This window comes from Bufo gargarizans, chromosome 2 (assembly GCF_014858855.1).
Source record: "Bufo gargarizans isolate SCDJY-AF-19 chromosome 2, ASM1485885v1, whole genome shotgun sequence".
Classification (NCBI taxonomy): domain Eukaryota; kingdom Metazoa; phylum Chordata; class Amphibia; order Anura; family Bufonidae; genus Bufo; species Bufo gargarizans.
Genome location: NC_058081.1, coordinates 478,451,926 through 478,477,646, shown reverse-complemented (window position 1 = coordinate 478,477,646; position 25,721 = coordinate 478,451,926). Strand labels below are relative to the sequence as shown.

The 25,721-nt window shown below is 42.4% G+C and overlaps 1 protein-coding gene across 2 annotated transcripts in view; it reads right to left on the bottom strand.

The window, feature by feature from the left end:
* HMGXB3 (HMG-box containing 3) overlaps positions 1-25,721 on the bottom strand; it is an 83,960-nt gene that overhangs the window by 6,287 nt on the left and 51,952 nt on the right. For both annotated transcript variants that reach the window (XM_044281122.1, XM_044281123.1), the window contains 5 exons: positions 17,658-17,789; positions 16,266-16,450; positions 15,911-16,130; positions 3,914-4,047; positions 2,284-2,400 (listed from right to left, as the gene is read on the bottom strand). In XM_044281122.1, coding sequence (XP_044137057.1) covers positions 2,284-2,400; positions 3,914-4,047; positions 15,911-16,130; positions 16,266-16,450; positions 17,658-17,789 — 788 coding nt within the window. The remainder of the gene's footprint in view (positions 1-2,283; positions 2,401-3,913; positions 4,048-15,910; positions 16,131-16,265; positions 16,451-17,657; positions 17,790-25,721) is intronic.

The following is a 25,721-nucleotide window of genomic DNA, read 5'->3' as shown; positions in this document are numbered from 1 at the left end:
TAATCACCTCTTTGGATACATCGTAAAACCTTTCTATTGCCGGAGGTTCCCTTTAAAGGAATATACTCACAGGGGTATAGGATCAATTCCCCATGTAAATGGATGGAGACAGCACCGCCCACAGCGTTACTTTATTCCTAATGCAACATTTTGGCTAAACAGCCTTTATCAACCATACACTGATTGATGCTGTGATGTCATTTTTGGTTTAACCCCCTCAGCCACAGTGACATAGAGTGGGCTGATGTAGCGAGCACCCCCCATGCACAGCAGGTGCCGGCTGTATAATACAGCAGACACATAGCCGCAATAACTGGAAATGGCGAACACGCCGAACCCCATCATTTAACACCCCAACTGCCGGGATCAACAGCGTTGATTAATTAAAAGTAGTTATTCCCACAAAAAACAAGCCATACGACAGCTCTGTGGACCGAAATATAAAAAAGTTATGGCTGTCAGAAAATGGTGATTCAAAGAAAATATTAATTTTTTCCAAAGGTTTTAAATTTTTTTAGTAAAAAAAAAAAAAAACAACTTTAAAAGTTTGGTATCGCTGTATTCATACTGAGCCGCAGAATGAGGACATCATGTCATCTTTAGTGCACAGTGAACATTGTAATATCAAAACTCCAAACACTTTAGTGGAATTTTTATTTTATTTTATTTTTTTTCAATTTAACCCCACCCAAAAAAAATCCCATTTTCCAATACAAGACATGGTAAATTAAAGGGTTCCATTACAAAATACAACTTATCTCGCAAATAATAAGCCATCATAAGGCTATATAAACGGAAAATGAAAAAAGTTATAGCTATTGGAACATGGGTAGGTAAAAACGAAAATGCAAAAACGAAAATGTGACCAGTACTTAAGTGGTTTAAGGAAATGTGTCACCAAAAATGTTCTCTGCCAGTTAAAACCACATCTCCTTTTTTTCTAATCTGTTTTTATATTCGGAGCACAGATTTTTTTATTCTACTTCCTGAACAAGGTTAGGGAACTGCTTCTTAACAGCATTTGGAAAGCATTTAAAGAGGTTCTCCGGGCTTTTACTACTGATGACCTATCCTCAGGAATCGGATAGGTCATCAATATCAGATCGTCGGGGGTCCGACACCTGGCCCCCCTGCAAATCAGCAGTTTGAGGAGACGTGTGCACCTGGCGTCTCCCTTCTCTCTTCCTGCTCTGCTGCTGCTGTCCCATAGACACAGTTGATCGGCGGTGGATAGGTAATCCATATGAAAAAGCCCAGACAACCTCTAAAGAATTGCTTTATGGCAGCCCCATGGTCCATAGACACAATGGTCAGGATCGGACCTCACTGATTTATATGGGAGAGTCTTCTAGGCTTGCTCTGTGACCTGTGCAGAGGTCATTGTACAAGGAAAGAATAGATGAGCTCTGACAATCACCTAGTGAATGGTGGATCTTGTCTTATCTATACACAGAGGTGATATCATTACAGGCAGGATTAGAATAATATAGAACTGCAGTAAAGTCATCTGTACAAACCAAAAAGTGACACTTCTTATTAGGGTTTTAAAAAAAAGAAGGAAAAAAAAAGGGTTTTTAAAAATATCTAAAAAAAATAAAATAAAAATATATAGTTCAAATCATCTCCCTTTCCCCAAAATTAAAATCCTTAACCAATAAAAGTTACTATTAAAATATTAATCCCATATGGCAAATGGTCTGTCGGAAAGCAAATGGCCAATTCGCCATTTTTTGACACTTCAACTCCCCAAAATAGTTTTATAAAAAGTGATAAAAAAGTAAATTCGCCCAACAAAATTATAGCGTTCAGAATATGGTGATCTCTAATTGTTTTTCAATATTAAAACACAAGAAAAACAATATGAGTTTGGCATCGTTGCAATCGTACTGACCTGGAGAATGAAGGTAACAGGTTACTTTTACCGCATAGTGAATGTCGTAAAAAATAAATAAATACAAGTACACCCCATTTCTAATTTTTTTCCCGCTTCCCACTATACTGTATGCAAACGTAAATGGTGCCATTAGAAAGTACAACTTGTCCAATAAAATATTGAAAAATCGCCCAGTCCTCTAACGGTTAAATATAGTGACATGGAAAATAAAAAATAACATCAAATAAAACTCTTTAAAAATATGATAAACAATAGGTTATTTTCTGCTGACACAGTTCATTTAAATAGTTTGATGGTTACAGGCCTTGGAGGTCTGAAGGGAGTGCTCCTTTTTCTCTGGTCATAATCCAGTCCTGACAAAGAAGTATTTTCTATTAATATAATGTTACCTGATGAGGGCAGACCTTGTAGAGCTTCCCCCCAGTTAAATGCGGCGGTGGTTGTTTAGTCTGTGTGCCGTTCTGCACAAACTCAGAAAGAGCCAGGATGGAATAGCACATATTATCCTATGGGACATAAAAAGGAAGTATCTTTACTATAGTTTTAGGCACACTTAACTTGTAGTGACCTGAACTTCATAAGGTACGTCCATTTTTGAAGGGCTTTTCCACAATAGTTGCTATAACAGTCATTGCTATATGTGATCATATACGACAGGGATCAGCAACCTTCAGCACTCCCAGCATGCTCCCTTCATTTCTATGAGAGTTCTGAGAGGAGCAGAGCATGTACGTATGCTGGGAAGTGTAGTTTCACAACAGCTAGAGGATGCCTACCCCTGATATAGGACATTTTCTCTCTTTTGTGGAAACGACATGGAGGATCCGAGAGCTTTCCACATCTGTATGTCTGTTCCGTAAAAAGATAGAAAATGTCCTATAGTTGGCCGCAACATGTGGACCACAGCCCCATTGAAGTCAGTCGGTCCGACACTGACATCATCTGTATTTTGCGGATCTGCGTACTGCACACCCCAAAATACAAACAGTTGTGTGCATGATGCCTCAAAGTGGTTATCCAAATTCAAAATGATCCCCCCCAATGCTCAGGCCCCTAGTATACATTATACTTACCTGCTCCCCGGCACCAGCATCGCTCCAGAACCCTGCACAGCTGCCTCTGCATCAAAACATCCAGCGACGGGGTGAGCAGCCAATAGCAGGCCGCAATGGTGACCTGCATCAAGGGAGCAAGGAACCTGCTATTGGCTGCTGCCCCCGTCGCCGGATGTTTTGATCCATGTAAGTATAATGTATACAGGGGGCCTGGGCACTGGAGGGGATATTTTAGAATTTGGATAAACCCTTTAAAGTGATCGTATCTCAGCAAATAAGGAGAAATGTATAAATGATCTTTATATTTTTAATTTAAAGGGGTTGTCTCACTTTAGCAAATGCCATTTATCATGTAGAGAAAGTTAATACAAGGCACTTACTAATGTATGGTTATTATCCATATTGCTTTCTTTGCTGGCTTCATTCATTTTTCCATCACATTATACACTTCTCATTTCCATGGTTACCACCACCCTGCAATCCAGCAGCGGTGGCTGCGCTTGCACACTATAGCGTGCAAGCATAACCACCACTGATGGATTACAGGGTGGTCTGTAACCATGGAAATGAGCAGTGTATAATGTGATGGAAAAATTAATCCAGGCAGCAAAGGATGCAATATGGACAATCACAATACATTAGTAAGTGCCTTGTATTAACTTTCTCTACATGATAAATGCTATTTGCTGAAGTGACAAAACCCCTTTAAATTCTTCTTCTTCGTACAGTCACAATAAAATGGTGTCCAATACACTGTATACAGCCTTCTCGTGGTAACAACTCAAGCACTAATCTGATCTCGCAAAAATAGATAAAATGTCTCATATATGTAAATGATGATTAAACAAGGGGAGCAAAAGTACGAATGAGAAAGGAACTTTAACTACTTTCTAGGTAAATGTATTTCGGAGCCCCCGATACATTATTACAGAGACAGAAACAAACAATAACCATTGGCCTTCACCTTTGTGTCAGTGTCATCCCAAGGAATCCCACAAAGTGTCAAACTCTTTTGCATTTCTTCGGCACTGAGCTTGTTTAAATCAGTCAGCTTCAGGGTCCCGTCATGAAGGAGTCGTACCAGAGCGCTGCCATTACCTGCATCAAGGTAAGGAGGAGGAGGAAGAGAAAAAAATCCAAAAAAGAGTGTCAATCGAACTTTTTGGATGGGGGTCCAAAAAATGTTAAGAGTAACTGCAGGGCGTCAAAGGGAGGAGGAACTATCACCAAGGAATGAGAGGTGGGAGGCTGCCAGTAGTGACTAAGTGTAGAAAAAACTACGTATGTGAATACGGAAAGAGAAGAAAAAGAAAATCACAGCCACAAAGACAGCGCCAAACCCCTAGTAACCATTATGATAGGTGATCAGAATAGGGATTGAAAGTAAGAATAAAAATATTCATAAAATAATGGAGTAATAGGTGTACCAACCAATTGGTTATAACCTGGAGTATGAAGAAATAATAAAATAGAAACTCTTAAAAGCTTTTTATTTTTATATGAAACAAAATATAAACAATTGACTCACTGTACTGGGGAGGTGGTCTGTAGGATAAACTCAAGACACCTACAGACTTAAAGAATCGCTTGTAGTATCTTAGGAAAACATGTCAGCCCCACGGATGGTACTACTGGTAGTTTCCGTTATTGGTATCACAGATAGGCTCAATGCGTTTCGGGGGTGTTATCATATACCCACTTCTTCAGGAGCAATCAAAATACATACAGAGATAATAAAATCATACAGATATGTCTTGCCTAGAAGCCTTATATATAGTAGGGACTTAGTCCCCTTTCAGACGAGCGTGTTTTCCGCACGGGTGCAATGCCTGATGCGAACGCATTGCGCCCAGCACTGAATCCAGACCCATTCATTTCAATTGGGTCTGTGTACACGAGCGTTGTTTTTCACGCATCACTTGTGCTTTGTGTGAAAATCGCAGCATGTTCTATATTCTGCGATTTTCATGCAGCCCTGGCCCCATAGAAGTGAATGGGGCTGCGTTAAAGCAAGCAAGTGCGGATGCGATGCGTTTTTCACTGATGGTTGTTTGTAAACCTTCAGTTTTTTATCACGCGGGTGAATCTCACATCTTTCTGAATGTATAGTGCTTCACCTCCCATTGGAGATGGAAATATTTATCGACACAGGAAGTGTCATGTGATTACTCACTATTTTTCACTACATTGGATGTTGACGATTTTCCCTCTTTGGCTGTATGTCATCAACACAGTATTAATACACAGCTAAATCTGATTTCCTGATCGTCCTACGGCAGCATGCACACATAGGGGGTTAATGAGTCATTAATTGCCGGATAGAAGACACACAGTTTAAACAGTTAACTAATTAGCTCCTGTATAAATTATCGTAAGTGGAAACACTCCTCGTATTCTTTTTTCGTAGTCTCTTTACCTTGGATAGAAGCGTTTCTACTGATTAAACCCTATATACAGAGAGAGTTTCTCTGTCCCTAAGGTTCCATATTGGATGATGTGCCGTTATTGTATACCCTTTTTTTTTTTCTTTGGGGGGGGCAGTCCCTTGGCTTGCAAACTCTCACCCTGTGCTGTATACCCTCGGGCCATTAACCCCTGCGGGGTGAACAAGCGGAAAGTGGTTTGGATTGAAGCAGGGAGTTCTTGCTATCATCTAGACATATCAGCCTGAATATCACCTGAGGCTCTCTCGTGACCTGTGGGTAAGTGGATGTACCGTTCGCATACTTAGGGGATCCAAGATGGTAGCGGCGGCGGTGTCAAGCGACATTCTGCGCATGCATGAATTGGATGCAGAGCCTATGTCCGTCTTGTTACTCTAGGTTGCGGCGCTCTGCCGGGCAGTGGAACCCTCTCTGGCTTTAAGGAAGCTTCGGATACCACTCTCCATCCTTGAAAACATGTTGTCCGTTTCTCATATTATTTTTTGTTGACAGATGGATCCTCCTCAGCGTTCGGGGAAAAGAAAATGAAAATCTAACCACAATATTTGTGATAATTGCCAACAACCTATGCCTGAGGATTGTGATGTCCTCTCATGTCTCAAACAGGTTCAAGGAACAGCTTTCCGAAACCTTTGCTGAAATAAAAGTTGCTTTTTCTGCTGCTAGATCTAAAAATAAAAGGAATGTTATTTCCCCTGTCCCAGAGGATCCTTCAAATAGCTCAGAATATTTAAAGGGGGAAGTGCTTTCTCTTTCTTCTGATGATGTATCCATGGAAAATATGTATTTATTAAACAAAGATAAAATTTCTACATTGATTGAATCAGATAAGATAGGGCCTTCAGGGCTGTCATATAAGATAGGGCCAGGGTCTATTCATAGTATTCAGTTTATTGGGCAGACTAGATGGGCCAAATGGTTCTTATCTGCCGACACATTCTATGTTTCTATAAGGATGTCAGTCATAAATCAAAGAAAGAGCAGCTATTTTATTTTCCTTCTGTTAAAGTAAAAGTGCTACCCACTCATCCAGTAATTAGTTGCTGGCTTAAAAAGGATTGGGGTAAGCCTGAAAAGAGGATAGATCCGGGAGCTAGATTCAAATCTACCTATAAATTAAATCCAGAAGCAACTAGTGAATGGGAGTTACCACCAAAAGTGGATTTAGCAGTGGCTAAGCTTTCCAAAAAAATCCATCTTTCCTGCAGAAGAATCTTCTCTCCTCAAAGATCCCATGGACCGGAAATCAGATAACCTTTTAAAGAAAACTTATGCTATGTCTTCCATGGCAGTCAAGTCGCCCCTTTCTTCTATTCCAGTAGCAAGGGCTTTGAGATTATGGCTCTTAACTAACACAAGATAATGAAGAAGGAGTTTCTAGAGAGCAAATCCTTGAAAATATACCACTAATGAAATCAGCGACCGATTTTTTTATGTGATACCCCGCTGGATACTGCAAAGTTCTCTTCCAGATCCCTGGCTTTATCCAATGCTGCTAAAAGAGCCCTATGGATTAAAGAATGGAATGGGGATGTCCCATCGTAATATCATTTTTGTTCACTTCCTTTTCAGCCCTCATCATTATTTGGTCCACAATTAAAAAACTCATTTTAAAATCTTTGAATGAAAACAAAAGTTTATATTTTCCTCGTTCTGCTCGGAAGATATATTCTAGACCACGGGTATCAAACACAAGGCCCGCCAGACCTCGCCATGTGGCCCGCGTAGCCGCCGCCGGCCGCCAGCCTTCACCTTTTATTATCACTTCCTGCAGGCGGCCCCTGCAGGAAGTGATAATAAATCGCATAAGGAGCGCTGTGTATTACCGGTACTTACAACTAGAAGCGCTTGCAGGGAGGAGGGAGGAGGCAGGCTGGGAGGACGGGCGGTGGCAGTGTGAGTCATACGTCACTCGCCTGCGCCGCCCACTTTATGAATGAAACAGGCAGCGTGGGCGCATGACGTATGACTCACGCTGCCAGCGCCTGTCCTCCCGGCCTGCCTCCTCCCTCCTCTCTGCCTACCGAGCGGCGAGCGCTTGTAGTTGTAAGTACCGTAATACACAGCGCCGATTATGCGATTACATACAATTAACTATTAGACATAGGATTATACAGTGAGCGGGGCCCGTGTAGTAGAATACAGTCACTGCACGGGCCCCGCTGTCATGATAAAAGCAGATGCCGGCCCCTAGCCCGTGTATTGAGGGTCATTCACTACAGGGACACTTATGGAGGGGATCTGTGGATCCCCCATAAGTGTCACCCACAGATCCCCCATAAGTGTCACCCACAGATCCCCCATAAGTGTCACCCACAGATCCCCCATAACAGTGCCACCCACAGACCACAATTAGTTCAAAACCCACCAAAAGCACACCTTTTGGTTGAAAATATTTTTTTTCTTATTTTCCTCCTCAAAAACCTAGGTGCGTCTTATGGGCCGGTGCGTCTTATAGGGTGAAAAATATGGTAACCCTTACAGTTCTGGAATGTGTTAGATAACACTGACAGCATTATGTCAGTGTTATCCAACACATTCCAGAACTGTAAGGGTTACATAGCATCATAAATCAGTATAATGCTATGTGACCCCATTCAGCGCTTGCAGGTCAAGCTTTCAGAGCTAGTTATTACTTACATTATTACAAAAAACAGTAATAATTGAATGCAGTGACAATAATTTATGATAATAAAGAGTGGACACATAGTCCTACAGATACAACCGGCCCTTTGAAGGTGACCAAACTGCTGATGCGGCCCCCGATGAATTTGAGTTTGACACCGCTGTTCTAGACCTTAGAGATATCAAACTACTGTAGCATCCAGAACACAGAGACATTTTCATGACTTCACTTCCCAAAGAAGGAGAAAAAGTTGATAAGAATGCTAAATTTATCCCCAAAAAGAAACCTTTTGATAAAGGGTCTATCTTATGATGCCAGGCAAGAGATATATCCTGTAGGAGGAAGGCTAAAATACTATGTCACAACCTGGCTTTAGACATCCTCAGACGCTTGGGTGCGTTCGACTATTATCCACGGATATTCTCTAGAACTCAAGCAAACTCCAAAAGAACGGTTTCTGATAAACAAACAAATCTCCAATTATTTTCCAACTTTTAAAATAATTAATGGTAAAACATGCTTTAGAAGAAGTGCCCGCAGAAGAACGAGGTCAAGGAGTTTCCCCTATTTTTGCTGTTCCAAAGGCAGGGGGCTAGTAATAAACCTTACATATCTAAACACTTTTTTTCTCAAAAAAAAGGTTAAAAATGGAGACGATACAGTCAGTCAGTCACCAATGTCATTCAACAAGATGACTTTCTAGCGACTATAGATCTCAAGGATGCGTATTTACATATTCCGATCCTTCAAGCTCACAGGAAATAGCTGAGAATAGCTATTCCAATCCATGATCAAGTCCTTCACTTGCAATTTACTTGCCTACCCTTTGGGATAACCTCCGCGCCTAGAGTCTTCATGAAGATAGCAGTAATTCTCTCAGCAGCGCTCAGACTTCAAGGAGTATTTGTTATACCGTACCTGGACGACTGGCTAATAAGAGCATGCTCTCAAGAATTTCTGATGCCTCATCTAGATTTTACTCTACAAATGTTAAGAACACATGGATTCATCATAAACAAAGAAAAGTCCAATGTGACTCCATCCAGACGGAAAAAATATTTAGGGTTTGTGATAGATACACACAATATGAAGTTACACCTAACTCCAGCAGGAGATTGTTGTATCCAGGAGAATGGTCTTTCAAATCAAGAGATATTCTTGAAGATTGTTCACAGAATGGGAACACCAACCCTAGATGTCATGGCAACAAGACAAAACATCAAAATTAAAAGTTTCTGTTCTCTCAACAGGATGGATCATCCTCTGACTCTAGACGGTCTTTCCTTTTCCTGGACAGGGATATTAATTTATGCCTTTCCACCTCTGCCTCTCATTCCTCGAGTCCTGAGAAAGATCAGAGACAACAAAGTGGAAGCCATTGCGATATTACCATACTGGCCCCGCAGGGCCTGGTTTGCTCTGGCATTAACTCTTTCGAGAGGCAGGCTTTGGAAGCTAGCACTTTGCTAACACAAGAGGGATTTCGTCATTCAAACTTAGAGAAACTGCACCTCACTTGCTTGGAGGTTGAGCGGGAGAATTTAAAAGAAAAAGGTTTATCTGACGAAGTAATAACTACACTTTTGGCTTCTAGTTTTTAGCCCCGTGAGCTGATGTGGTCTTTCTAGTCAGTTCTATCTGTCACATTGTCCCCTGTGGATATGTCTTGAGTATTGACATTATTAATTTTCTTTTTATGCTCCGCCTGTTTATGTAATCTAGGGATACATATGGGTTTATTCTGTATATTTCCCCCATTCACAGCATTTCCTGTTTTCAAGAACCGTGCGTTCCACACTTGATATTGGTGGAACGCACGGCCATCCTTGATGCGATCATGTGAGTACACCAGGTCCATTGCAATACGTCCAGTTCTTCCTGTATGCCCATCCAGCAAGATATCGCGGGATCTCAGCATGTATTATGCGATCACGCGCTTCGCGCATGTAATGGGCTACACAGTTTGCCGCATATTTGTTGGCGCTCCACGGGTATATGATGTGGAGCGCATCTGTATGTCACTCTATTTTCCCAATGAATTAAATAGGACTTCTAGGGGTGAGAACGTAGCGAGGAGCCTGAGGGATAACTCACCCAATGGCTATGCATACCCAGGTCATCTGACTGGGATGAGCAGTTCAGAAGTCTGGATCCACCTATGGGGCTTTAACCCGCCCAAGGCCTTACATTTGAAAGTGAGCACTTCTATAGATCAAATAGAGCTGCATCTTTTGCCCCCATGGAGCCCTCCAACTGTGCACCCTGGTCTGTGTGAGGATGACGTCCACTTCCATCTTTGTCAGATAAGTCAATTCGCTCTGAATTAGTGGTCTTTATCTTTTGGTCATTTCTGAATCTGTTGAGTATCATACTGTGTATCTGTCCTAGAGACCTATTATCTCATTACAGACCACTGCATACTTGAGCAACAAAATCCGGAGCGCCCCATCTTATGTAGTTGTGTTCAACTGAAATTGAGAGTTTTGGCCAGTTTGACATTGATTTTGATCATTTCAGTCATCTTGTTTACAATTAAATCAAAGAGGCACTTTTAAGTCAGACAAATATAGCATAACATTTATAATGAAATAACCACAAATGTATTTTCTGCGCTCACATCATTATCAGTTTTATTCAACCCCCAAGTGACATTCAATCTTAGTACTTAGTACAACATCCTTTTCCAGTTATAACAGCTTTTAAACGTGAAGCATAGCTTGACACAAGTGTCTTGCAGCGATCTACGGGTATCTACGCCCATTCTTCATGGGCAAAAGCCTTCAGTTCAGTCACATTCTTAGGCTTGCGCACTGCAACTGCTTTCTTTAAGTCCCACCAGAGGTTCTCAATCGGATTTAAGTCTGGTGACTGCGATGGCCACTTCAAAATGTTCCAGCCTTTAATCTGCAACCATGCTCTAGTGGACTTGGAGGTATGCTTGGGATCATTGTCCTGTTAAAAGGTCCCACGTCTCCCAAGCCTCAGGTTTGTGACGGACTGCATCACATTTTCATCCAATATCTCCTGGTACTGAAGAGAATTCATGGTACCTTGCACACGCTGAAGCTTCCCTGTACCTGTAGAAGCAAAACAACCCCAAAGCATGATTGACCCCCCACCATGCTTCACAGTAGGAAAGGTGTTCTTTTGTTCATAGGCATTGTTCTTCCTCCTCCAAACATAGCGTTGATCCATGGGCCCAAACAGTTCTAATTTTGTTTCATCAGTCCACAGAACACTATCCCAAAACTTTTGGGGTTTGTCCACATGACTTTTGGCATACTGCAGTCGACTCGTCTTATTCTTTGGAGACAGCAAGGGGGTGAGCCAGGGAGTTCTGGCATGGAGGCCTTCATTACGCAGTGTGCGCCTTATTGTCTGAGCTAAAACTTCAGTACCCACATCTGACAAATCTTTTTTCAGTTCCTCAGCAGTCACACGGGGACTTTTCTCCACTTTGCGCTTCAGGTAGCGCACAGCAGTCGAAGTCAGCATCTTCTTTCTGCCACGACCAGGTAGCGTTTCAACAGTGCCCTTTGCCTTGAATTTGCGAATGATGCTTCCTCTGGTGTCTCTTGGTATGTTTAACATCTTTGCAATCTTGTTATAGCCATTGCCCTTCCTGTGAAGAGAAATCACCTCTTCTCTTGTCTTCCTGGACCATTCTCTTGACTTCACCATGTTTATTAACACACCAGTAAATGTCTAGAAGGAGCTGAGTATCACAGTCCTTTTAAATCTGCCTAATTGGTGCTTATTATGCTTGATTGCTGCTCCTTGACATCCACAGGTGTTTTCAATACCTGATCGAAAACACTTGAATGAACCTCTGTTCTTAAGATTGGTAGTCTTTAAGGGGTTGAATAATTGTGTCAATGAAGAAATCACAAAAAAAAACATTTAATACTGTATTACAAAAACAATTGATGTCATTTTAGTTGCATTTGGTTCTTTAAAAAGTCCTTGTAAGATTTCATTCTGAACACAATTACAAATGTACACTAAATTCCCTAAAACCCTTTACAGCATTGGGGGTTGAATAATTTTGAACACAACTGTATTCTCATCTATTCTTGTCGGTTACTTAGTTATCCCAGTATTAGACTGACACCATCTGTCCCCTAATGAACCTTGTTTATTACAAGGGTAAACGCGTCAGGACTTTGTATATTGTATCAGATAAGGGATTGTGCATTTTGTATCAGATAAGTGATAGGGCTGCATAAGGACAGGCTAGCCGAGGCACGTGGACAGAGTACTCCTACCATCAACGTCCATCTCTGGGCTGAGCATAGAGACAGACATTTTTTTTTTTTTTTACGTGTTGTCCCATCTGCGCTACCCATCTTCTCTAGTTGCTAGTCTTCCTCATGTGATAGCTTTCTGATTCACTTGCTGTACTACGGCTTAATTGGTCCTGGTGGGACCTGTCTTATTGGATGTATTTTAAAGTAAGGTTTTAGGAAGTTGCCTTCCGTGATATTTCTATTAGGATGAAACAACCCCAATTTGGTTTATATATTTCTATTGTGACCCAATTTATTTATATATCTATAATCTATTAGCCTATATTTATTTTATTGTATTGTAGATCTATCATCTGTGATCTTTGATTATTCATCATTTATTTATTCAGTATCCTGTTTAAGCATTAATATGTCCTAATACTACATTACATTTTATATATATATATAGCCACATCAGTGGTACCCCTCTTTATCCCCTTTTTGTGTCTACAGCGAGATGAGGCGCATGTGTGGGACTGACATGCGATTCATACAAACCTTACCTTGCGCTTTATTTTGTAGTCCTATCCCGTACCCGAGACAGAAGCGGCTCACATCGCTAACCCTGTCTGTTCCACTTGGAACCGGAGGTGGGAACGTTACACCTTCGAGTTCCACTTAAACGAAACCGGAAGTAACCTCCTCTCCGGTTCCAATCTGTCTCTGGACATGATACAACCTCTCCCCTGCCCTAGGCATCCACTAACCCCCATGGAGATAGCGACATTGCTGTTATACATTAGCCACAGCAATTTTCTAAAGATATATGTATACTAGGAGACATTTAGTATGCGTTCCACTCTGGAACGCATACCTGTGTTCTGATACCGGGAGTGACGTTTCCACTTCGTGCACTAATCAGGTGGGATTATAAGTCCCTACTATATATAAGGCTTCTAGGCAGGACATATCTGTATGATTTTATTATCTCTGTGTGTATTTTGGTTTCTCCTGAAGAAGGAATTATATGGTAACATTCCCGAAACTTGTTGAGCCTATCTGTGACACCAATAAAGGAAACTACCAGAAGTACCATGGGACTGTCGCGTTTTAGATACTACAAGAGATCCAGGCGAGGATGGGGGGGATATTGAATCTGTAGGTGTCTTGAGTTTATCCTACAGACCACCTCTCCAGTAAAGTGAGTCAATTGCTTACATGCTTTGTTTTTTAAACGTTTTCAAGAGTTTTTATTTGATTATTTCTCCTTACTCCATTATTTCATGAATATTTTTATTACTTTCAATCCCTATTCTGATCGCCTATCATAATGGTTACTAGGGGGTTGGCGCAGTCTTTGTGGCTGTGATTTTCTTTTTCTTCTCTTTCCGTATTACCTGCATCACCCAATCACAAGAGACAAAGGAGTCAATGGAATACTGCATAAGATCCTTCCTGCCACTTTCAACATAGGTTCTAGAGATGACGTTGTAAGTCAGCAACGCTTCACTTTAAAGGGAATGCGTCGTCACAAAATAACCTATTGTTTAAATCACAATTTTATTTTAGACATATTTCTGTAGAATTTTTGGTGATTTTTTATTATCCTTATCACTATTTAATTTAGGGATTTCACCATACCAGAATTTTGACTTCAATACCAAGTAAAGTATCACAATACACGATTCCACATCAATACCACACAAAAAAAACACAAAAATAAAAAAAAGTCCGTCCGTTGTTTAAATGTAAAATGTTTATAGAACTGAACTCAAAAATCTGATGTTTATTTTTAAATATAAGATTTCTAAAGAGGTGTCACCCCCCCTGACATGTCTGTTTTAGTAAATAATTGTATTCCCCATGTAATAACAATTCTGGAGCATTTATTCTAGTTGTACATTTATATATAAACTTCTAGCAGGAATAATAAAGTAATGGTACAGCATGCAGTTATATGACAAGATGCGTCTTAATTGTTATTGCACAGAAAATGCAAGTAGTCAATTATTAAAACAGAGAAGCATTGCACATAAGATGTATTAGTCACGTAGATGCTATTTATCACATAACCTAGACTCGCAAATACCACATATCAAATGCGTCATTCATGTATGCACTATTTATCAAATGTAGGGAACATATATCACATACCTCAGACATGTAAGCACCATATATTGCATGACGCATCATATATCACATACCTCGAGGCATATACGCCAGTCATGTATGCATTATTTTATCACATACCTCGAGGCAGACGCCATATATCATCTATCCCAGGTATCTATGCACTATTTATCATATACCCCAAGGCCTAGACAACATATATGACATACCCCAGTCATGTATGCACTATTTATCACATACCTCTAGGCATAGACACCATATATCATATATCCCAGTCATGTATGCACTATTTATCACATACCCCGATGCATACATGCCATATATCATCTATCCCAGGTATCTATGCACTATTTATCATATACCCCAAGGCCTAGACAACATATATGACATACCCCAGTCATGTATGCACTATTTATCACATACCTCTAGGCATATACACCATATATCATATACCCCAGTCATGTATACACTATTTATCACATATCTCTAGGCATAAACACTGTATATCATATAGCCCATATATCATCTATCCCAGGTATCTATGCACTATTTATCATATACCCCAAGGCCTAGACAACATATATGACATACCCCAGTCATGTATGCACTATTTATCACATACCTCTAGGCATAGACACCATATATCATATATCCCAGTCATGTATGCACTATTTATCACATACCCCGATGCATACACGCCATATATCATATGCTCACTGGCTAATAGCGAACGGGAAGGGACTGGATTGGGGCAACACATGTAGGACTCAATGTGTGATGCACGAGCACGACATTTGATCAAATTCAGCAGGAAGACGAACCCTCCACTCCCATGTGCCTTTGGCAATTATTCTTCCCCTCCACTGATGAGAACCTGATGCGTTGTATTGTGCACGCCATGTTCACTAATCAGAACTTCTACTAGGCTGTGAAATAGTAAAGTCTAGTATTGAAAAAATAACAATGTCTGTATCAACCTTTAACCAGGCATAAAAGTATCAAAAAAGTATCAATTCTTTGGTACCCAGTGCACCCTTAATTTTAATTTTTATAAATCCTGCAGATCTCTCACTGACCACTAGGCCTAAAATATGTCAAAGCTTTCTGTTCTTTCACAGCAGCCACATTGGCCATAGACACAATGGTCAGGAGGGGACCTCATTGACTTCTATGGAAGAGTTTTCTAGGCATGCTCTGTGACCTAGTGCAAGGTCAGGAGGATGTAGATAAGTAATGACAGGACTTGTGAACTAGTGGATCCTGCTTTATCTACAGAGGTGATATCTGCCGTGGTAAATCTCTCTGTGCTGTGATGATAATGCAGTTTCTACTGAAAACTGCACAATTATTTAAAATATAGTGACATAGAAAATAAAAAACTAAAGTTCTAAAAAAAAGGTGTGTTTAACATAAAAACGAGATTTAAACAATGGTCATTTTCTTGTGACTCATAAGAACATCTGTAATTTTATCTGTCTCTTTGCAGTGAACGGCTGCTCCTAACCATCGGCTACACGCAGTCTATACTCACTCACCTGCAACTTTCTGTATTTCCAGATTCTTGTAGCTTTCACTGTTCACTACCTCTGCTCCTCTCATGAGTGGAGGGAAGAATGGGGAGATAATGGATGCATCAAATTTCGTAACAGAAACACTGGTGGGAAAGACAGCTTGTTCCAAGACTTCATTTTCCAGCGTGGACCAGAAATCCTCCATGTTCACCTCATTATACGTTAACACTTCAGGCCAGGTAAACTGGAGACAAAGGGACAGCAAGTGGCTACTGAATATTACAGTTCTTAGAGAAGGACTTCTGTGCACCAATCAAACGTAATAACGACCTACTCATTCATAAGGAAAGGGATAGTCTGGTAGTAAAAGTCTTATTACCTCAATGTTGTTCAGGGTCAATGTATTCTTTACATTTCTCTGTGCAATTTCCACTTTTGGTGCCACGCCACATACACCACAGATCATATCATTATAATCCCGGATGGTGAGGCACTCAAAAGCCCAGTATGCGTAGGCCACCAGCTCCTGTACCGTCAGCAACTCTTCTGAGCTCAGGACCTTCTCTGTAAGAATAAGAGATAAAAAAAAAAAGCTTGTCGGAGTTTTTAATTAATTAAAAAATAAAACTTGCCTTCCCTTATTATGCCCACTCCAATCTGGTGCAGTCGCTCTGTCATCTTCCCTGGACTATTGCACATGACATACTGTTTGGCTTCAGCCAGTATTGTACTATTTGGCTGAAGTGTTCTGTATTTTCTGTATACGGCTGCAGCCAATCACTGGCCTCAGTGGTGTATGGCACAGGACCGCTGAGGCCAGTGATTGGCTGCAGCAGTATACAGGATGTCACCGATGCAGCCAAACAATACATGGATTTAGCTTGGTTGCAGAAATGAAAGGTAAGTTTCTATGTTATTTTACATAGCTCCTGCCATCTTCATATAATTAAAATAAGCTCAGACTACCCCTTAGAATTCACAACATCTGTACTCACAATGGCTAGAGCGCTGAGCGACTGTCTAATATTCTTTAGCATAACTTTACTCAAAATCTGAAAATTAAGTGTGACTACGCTACAAGAAGTCCTCTAAAAAAGACAATCTTTTGCGGGTCCATGACAACATAAATCAGTGGTCACCAGGGATTTTTCTTCCCATACTAAAATAGCATCTCTTCAGGATTAATGAATCCTCCAGATACAATATTTTGCTAGCTAGACTACACGTGTAAACCTGAACGTATAGAGACCTATAGTCTTGCAGGGCCCATTTGGACATTTATGGCTTATCAATAAGGAGCCTCCGGGACCCATTCCTATCTGACGAATGGAGCTACAATGTAAATGAACCTCACGTAGCATATTCACGGTGCCCTCTCAATTCACTGCTATAGGACCTTCAAAAATAGTTGAGCGAGAGTGCATGGCTATTTTCAGTCCTATAGCAGTGAATGGAGGGCTGTGGCAGAGCATGCACGGCTTGCTCGTACACTGGCGATAGGATCTGCACCTAACATTTCTGGCATATCGTATGGATTTGCTCTAAATGTTCAGATGGGAATACACCTTAAAGCAGTTTTAATGTCATAAGGGCAGGATATTAACCAAAAGGCATACATTTCCAAACCATGTTCAAACATGGCCGTATAAACTCTAGCTGGTAGTAGGAAAGTAAGATACGATGCCATGTACATTTCTTGCAGCAGGCTTCCAGCAGTAGGTTGAAGAACTTGCATGGTGATAACACTGCACATACACCCATTCAGTCTTACCTGCTTCTCTCTGCACTGACTCCAAGATATTGCTGATGGACGTTTTGGGGTCTTCTCCTACTTTTAATTGGTTCCGGATGGAAAAAAGAAGATCAAGACTAACCAGTAGCTTGTTCCCCACATTGAAGAGACCTGATGGTTAGAAAGAGTAGTTTATAGGCAGTACAACGATTCTTTATAAAGACATTTTAGAAGATTACAAAGGGCTTAATAAAATCTGCAAAAAGGAGATAAAATTAGCAAAGATACAAAATGAAAAGCAGGTAGCAAAAGAAAGCAAAACAAATCCCAAAAGGTTTTTTAAATATATAAATGCAAAAAAAAAAAAAAAAAAAAAAAAATAGGTCTGAGCAGGTAGGTCCCCCTAAATAATGGTAAGGGAGCGTACTCACTGGAGATAAGGAAAAGGCAGAGTTCCTAAATATAGGAAATAAATCATTTTTTTTAGCTCTGTATATACAAAAGAAGAGAAAGGAGATGATATCTGTGGCGCCGGGGATGTTATTGCATCCAGTGATACTCAATTGGCTAACTGTAGATATGGTCCACGAGAAGTTAAATAAGGTAAATGTGAACAAGGCTCCGGGTCCAGATGGATTACACCCAAGAGTGCTTACAGAGCTCAGTTCAGTCATTGCTGTGCCCCTGTTTATAATTTTTGAAGATTCTCTAGGTACTGGTACAGTCCCAAGTGATTGACACAAGGCAAATGTGGTGCCCATATTCAAAAAAGGATCAAGGTCTTCACAGGTAATTATAGACCAGTTAGTTTAACTTCTGTTGTGGGAAAACTGTTTGGAGGACTCTTAAGGGACTATATACAGGAGTATGTGACTATAAATAATATTATAAGTGATAACCAGCATGGGTTTACCAAGGACAGAAGTTGTCAGACTAACCTGATTTGTTTTTGAGGAGGTGAGTAGTAGCCTAGACAGAGGTACGGCTGTGGATGTAGTGTTTCTGGATTTTGCAAAGGCTTTTGATGCTGTTCCTCACAGATGTGTAATAGGTAAAGTAAGGTCTATAGGCTTGGAAAGTATAGTTTGTAATTGGATTGAAAACTGTCTGAAGGACCGTGTCCAGAGAGTTGTGGTCAATGATTCCTATTCAGAATGGTCGAGGTTATAAGTGGTGTACCCCAAGGTTCAGTGCTGGGCCCTTTATTATTTAATTTATTAATTAATGATATTGAGGAAGGGATTAATAGCACCACATCTATTTTTGCAGATGACACTAAGCTATGTAGTACTGTACAGTATGAGGAAGATGTCCATAAACTACAAGCTGACTTGAACCCTCTGAGTAATTGGGCATCAACTTGGCAAATGAGGTTCAATGTGGACAAATGTAAAGTTATGAATCTTGGTAATAATAATCTCTGTACTTCATATGTCCTAGGTGATGTAACACCGGGAAAGTCACTTATAGAGAAGGATTTGGGTGTTCTTGTGGATGGTAGATTAAATTACAGCACACAATGTCAATCAGCTGCTTCTAAGGCCACCAGGATATTGTCATGCATTAAACGAGGCATGGACTCGCGGGGCAGGGATGTAATATATATTACTACTTTACAAAGCGCTGGTGCAGCCTCATCTGGCATATGCAGTTCAGTTCTGGGCACCAATCCATGGAAAGGATGCACTGCAGCTGGAAAAAGTACAGGGAGTGACTAAACTGATAAGGGGCATGGAGGGTCTTAGTTATGAAGAAAGATCGAAAGAATTGAATTTATTTAGTCTTGAGAAGAGACGTCTAAGGAGGGGTCATGGTTAGCCTATACAAATATATAAATAGGCCATACAAAAAATATGGGGAAAAGCTGTTCCATGTAAAATGCGCTCAAAAGACAAGGGGGCACTGCCTCCGATTGGAGAGGAAAAAGTTCAGTCTCCGGAAGCATCAAAGCTTCTTTACTATAAGAACTGTGAAGTTGTGGAATAGACTTCCTCAGGACGTGGTCACAGCAGAAACAGTAGACAGTGAGTGACGCACTGCCCGCCCATCCTCCCGGCCTGCCTCCTCCCTCCTCTCTGCTACGGAATTTTGTTGTAAGTAATACAGCTGAATTACATATGATTAGATATTATATTTTAACAATGCCTACAGGTTAGATAAGATTATACAACAGTGAGCGGGGCCGGTGCATTAGAATACAGGGACTGCACCGGTCCCCGCTGTCAATCCTAATCCAGATGCTGGCCCCCAGCCCCTGTATTGGGGGTCATTCACACTGCAGATTCCCCCCATAACAGTGTCATCCACAGATCCCCCCCCCATAACAGTGTCATCCACAGATCCCCCCCATAACAGTGCCATCCACAGATCCCCTCCATAACAGTGCCATCCACAGATCCCCCCCCATAACAGTGCCATCCACAGATCTCCTCCATAACAGTGCCATCCACAGATCCCCTCCATAACAGTGCCATCCACAGATCCCCTCCATAACAGTGTGTCATCCACATATCCCCATAATAGTGTCATCCACAGATCCCCTCCATAACAGTGTCATCCACATATTCCCTCCATAACAGTGTGTCATCCACATATCCCCATAATAGTGTCATCCACAGATCCCCCATAATAGTGTCATCCACAGACCACCATTAGTTCAAAACCCACCAAAAGCACACCTTTTGGTTCAAAATATATTCTTTTTTTCTTTTCCTCCTCAAAAACCTAGGTGCGTCTTATAGGCAGGTGCATCTTATAGGGCGAAAAATACAGTATATTACCTTATATTGCTGCTGCTGACTATGGCGTTGTTTAAAGGGCTTCTGTCACTCCACTAAACTTTTTTTTTGGGGGGGTACTTATAATCCCTATATTGCGATATATCTATAGGTTGTGTTATTAATCATTTTCGTTCAGTGGATAATGCAAAAAATGTACTTTTATAATATGCAAATTACCCGTCTACCAGCTAGTAGGGCGGCTACTTGCTGGTAGCAGCCGCAAAAAACTGCCCCTCCTCCTGTTGATTGACAGGGCCAGCAGCGATCTCCTCCTCCGGCTGGCCCTGTCTGCATTTCAAAAATCACGCGCCTGTCTTGATTTGGCGCAGGCGCTCTGAGAGAAGGAGGCTCGTCTCCTCAGCACTCCCTCAGTGCGCCTGTGCCGATGATGTCACCAAAAGAGAAAATGAATAATAACATATACACTCACCTAAAGAATTATTAGGAACACCTGTTCTATTTCTCATTAATGCGATTATCTAGTCAACCAATCACATGGCAGTTGCTTCAATGCATGTAGGGTTGTGGTCCTGGTCAAGACAATCTCCTGAACTCCAAACTGAATGTCAAAATGGGAAAGAAAGGTGGGCTACAACAGCAGAAGACCCCACCGGGTACCACTCATCTCCACTACAAATAGGAAAAAGAGGCTACAATTTGCACGAGCTCACCAAAATTGGACTGTTAAAGACTGGAAAAATGTTGCCTGGTATGATGAGTCTCGATTTCTGTTGAGACATTCAAATGGTAGAGTCCGAATTTGGTGTAAACAGAATGAGAACATGTATCCATCATGCCTTGTTACCACTGTGCAGGCTGGTGGTGGTGGTGTAATGGTGAGGGGGATGTTTTCTGCGCACACTTTAGGCCCCTTAGTGCCAATTGACCATCGTTTAAATGCCACGGGCTACCTAAGCATTGTTTCTAACCATGTCCATCCCTTCATGACCACCATGTACCCATCCTCTGATGGCTACTTCCAGCAGGATAATGCACCATGTCACAAAGCTCAAATAATTTCAAATTGGTTTCTTGAACATGACAATGAGTTCACTGTACTAAAATGGCCCCCACAGTCACCAGATCTCAACCCAATAGAGCATCTTTGGGATGTGGTGGAACGGGAGCTTCGTGCCCTGGATGTGCATCCCTCAAATCTCCATCAACTGCAAGATGCTATCCTATCAATATGGGCCAAGATTTCTAAAGCATGCTATCAGCACCTTGTTGAATCAATGCCACGTAGAATTAAGGCAGTTCTGAAGGCAAAAGGGGGTCCAACACCGTATTAGTAGGGTGTTCCTAATAATTCTTTAGGAGAGTGTATGATATATAGATATATCGCAGTATAGGGATTATAAGTATCCCAAAAAAAGAGTTAAGTGGGGTGACAGAAGCCCTTTAAAAAGTTCCTGTCTGTTCAGTGTTCAGAAAATCTTATTTTAATGAGCACATGTTCTTATATCTATTCTATTTTATTTATCTGTCCTGTGCAGTGCTATTAAGAAAATGACAAGTTTTGCATTTTGTACTTTTTGCAGTAATGCAAATATGTTATTTACTTTAGTAAAAGATGTTTTATTTTGAAAAACACTGCATTTCAGTTGAGTTGAACATAACTACATTTCAGCATTATCAGTAATTTGTGTGTGCTTTTGCCTTGAAAATCCAAGCAAATAGACCTCTAGCACAATTCCCTTAAAATATCACATCACATATCGTTATCGCAATTTTTAGTGCCCTAATCGCAATCGCACAAAATTCCCATATCGTGCAGCCCTAACGGACGTATGTCTTTTTTCAACCGTATTAACTATGTAACTATACACTGGGTTGTGCAAGTCTGGACACATCCTGTAAAAAGGAGGAACCTTTTATGATGGAACTCCTAAATAAAATATTAAGGGAAATAATGCTGGGTTGCTATGGGTGACATCTTCAGTTCTTGCCTATATTGTTTTTTTCATACATGAGGCTCAGACTGTATAATATCAATCGGCAACTCCAGCCTGTATTCTGTGCAGATCAGAATGAAAGCCCAATATATATCTATTACATACACAGTGGATATAAAAAGTCTACACACCCCTGTTAAAATGTCAGGTTTCTGTGAGGTAAAAAAAATGAGACAAAGATAAATAATTTCAGAACTTTTTCCACCTTTAATGTGACCTATAAACTGTACAACTCAATTGCAAGACAAACTGAAATATTTTAGGTAGAGGGAAGAAAAAATATAACAATAAAATAATATGGTTGCATAAGTGTGCACACCCTTAAACTAATACTTTGTTGAAGCACCTTTTGATTTTATTACAGCACTCAGTCTTTTGGGGTATGAGTCTATCAGCATGGCACATTTTGACTTGGCAAGATTTGCCCACTCTTCTTTGCAAAAACACTCCAAATCTGTCAGATTGCGAGGGCATCTCCTGTGCACAGCCCTCTTCAGATCACCCCACAGATTTTCAATCGGATTCAGGTCTGGACTCTGGCTGGGCCATTCCAAAACTTTAATAATCTTCTGGTGAAGCCATTCCTTTGTTGATTTGGATGTATGCTTTGGGTCGTTGTCATGCTGAAAGATGAAGTTCCTCTTCATGTTCAGCTTTCTAGCAGAAGCCTGAAGGTTTTGTGCCAATATTAACTGGTATTTGGAACTGTTCATAATTCCCTCGAGCTTAACTAAGGCCCCAGATCCAGCTGAAGAAAAACGAGATTTTTGTATAACTTACCAGTAAAATCTCTTTCTCGCTCTTCCTTGGGGGACACAGGAACTCTTGGGTATAGCTTATCTCCATAGGAGGCGTGACACTAAGTAAAAGACTGTTAAGCCCCTCCTCCAGCAGCTATACCCTCAGCCAGGAGAGAGAGACTTCCAGTTATGTGCCCAAGTAGTGCAAGACAAAGGCAAGGAGTAACCAAACCAACACCAACAAGTCAAAAAAACACCCGTAGGGCAAGCAAAAAACAATGGGTGGGCGCTGTGTCCCCCAAGGAAGAGCGAGAAAGAGATTTTACTGGTAAGTTATACAAAAATCTCGTTTTCTCGCCCAATTCCTTGGGGGACACAGGAACTCTTGGGACGTTCAAAAGCAGTCCACAAATAGGGAGGGACCACAATCCAAGGCGAACCAAGCACCCTAGACATTAAGGCACCGCCGCCTGCAAGACCAAGCGGCCCAAAGCAGCATCCGCCGAGGCATAAGTGTTAACCCTGTAAAACTTGGTGAACGTGTGCAAAGAAGACCAGGTGGCCGCCTTGCACAGCTGTTCAGCCGAGGCACGATTACGCTGAGCCCAGGAAGCCCCGACCGCTCTCGTAGAATGAGCGGTAACACCAAAGGGCGGATCCCTGCCCCTAGCACGGTAAGCCTCAACGATAGCCATCTTGAGGAAGCGGGCAACAACCACCTTAGACGCCGCCAGCCCCCTGCGCGGACCCTCCGGAACCACAAACAGAGAATCCGAGCGTCGAAAGGGTCTGGTCACATCGAGGTAGATCCTGAGAGCCCGAACAACATCCAGACGGTGAAGATCCCGTTCCCGAGGATGCGACGGGGACGGACACAGAGAAGGAAGGACAATATCTTCATTCAGGTGAAAGGCGGACACCACTTTCGGAAGAAAATCCGGAACTGGGCGGAGAACCACCTTGTCCTGGTGAAAAACCAAGAAGGGCTCCACGCATGAAAGAGCCGCCAACTCAGACACACGCCGAAGAGACGTGATAGCGACGAGAAAGAAAACTTTGCAAGACAACAAGCGAGGGGAAACCTTGCGCAGAGGCTCGAAAGGGGAAGATTGGAGAGCCGTCAGTACAACGTTAAGATCCCAAGCAGGAACGGAAGGGCGATACGGGGGAGCACAGTGAGCAACCCCCTGAAGAAAGGTCTTAACTGGACCGAGCAGAGCCAGAGGGCGCTGAAAAAGGACCGAAAGAGCCGAAATCTGACCCTTCAGGGTACTGAGGACCCAAGCCCAGATCCAGACCAGACTGCAAAAAGGACAAAACCGTAGGAAGGGAAAACCGCAGAGGAGGAATCCCTAAGGCCTCGCAGAAGGCTAAATAGGCCCGCCAGGTACGGTAATAAATCCTGGACGATGCCGGTTTACGCGCACGAATCATGGTACGGACCACGTCAGCAGAAAACCCCCGCCGCGTCAGGACCGCGGTTTCAATAGCCACGCCGCTAAACGTAGCGACCCTAAATGCTGGTGGAAGATCGGCCCCTGAGAGAGGAGGTCTTCTCTGAGAGGCAGAGGCAAGGGAGCGTCTGCCAGAAGCAACATAAGGTCGGCGTACCAAGGACGACGCGGCCAGTCCGGGGCTATCAAGATTGCTGGCGTGCCCTCCGCCGCAATCTTCCGAAGGACCCGTGGAAGAAGAGGCAGGGGCGGAAACACGTAGAGGAGCGAAAACTCCGTCCAGGGGAGGACGAGCGCGTCTGCGCCGTAAGCGTCCGGATCCTTGGCCCTGGCCACGTAGGTGGGAAGTTTGTGGTTGAATCTGGAGGCCATGAGATCCACGTCCGGACGACCCCAACGGAGACAAAGAGACTCGAAGACGTCGGGGTGCAGAGACCACTCCCCCGGGTCGATCGTCGTCCGGCTGAGGAAATCCGCCGCCCAATTGTCCACCCCCGGGATGTAAATGGCCGAAAGGGCAGGAACATGAACCTCCGCCCAGCGAAGGATCAGAGACACCTCCCTCATCGCCGCCGCGCTGCGAGTGCCCCCCTGGTGATTTATGTACGCCACAGCTATGGCATTGTCCGATTGGACCCAAACTGGGCGACCCTGAAGCAGCGAAGTCCAGTGCCGGAGCGAGAGGAGGATGGCCCTCAGCTCCAGAACGTTGATCGGCAGTCTGGACTCCGATGGAGACCAAGTGCCCTGGACGGACCGAGGAGGAAACACTCCCCCCCAACCCCGCAGACTGGCATCGGTGGTAATCACCAACCAAGTTATTGGCAGGAAGGACTTCCCCTGAAGAGGGGTCCGCAGCCACCAGAGGAGAGAGGAACGAACCTGGGGGGAAAGAGGAAAATGCCGATCCAGACTCTCCTGGGACTTGTCCCAGGCGGACAGAATGGCCGTCTGAAAGGTGCGGGAGTGGTACTGTGCGTAAGGAATCGCCTCGAAGCAGGACACCATCTGTCCCAGGACCCGCATGCTGAACCGGAAGGAAGGGCGGCGGTGGGACAGAAGGCTCTGAACCGACCGATGAAGGAGCTGGCGCTTTTCCAACGGAAGCCGAACCACCGCTGAATCCGTATCCAGCAGCATCCCCAGAAAGACCAATTGCCGGGAAGGAACAAGA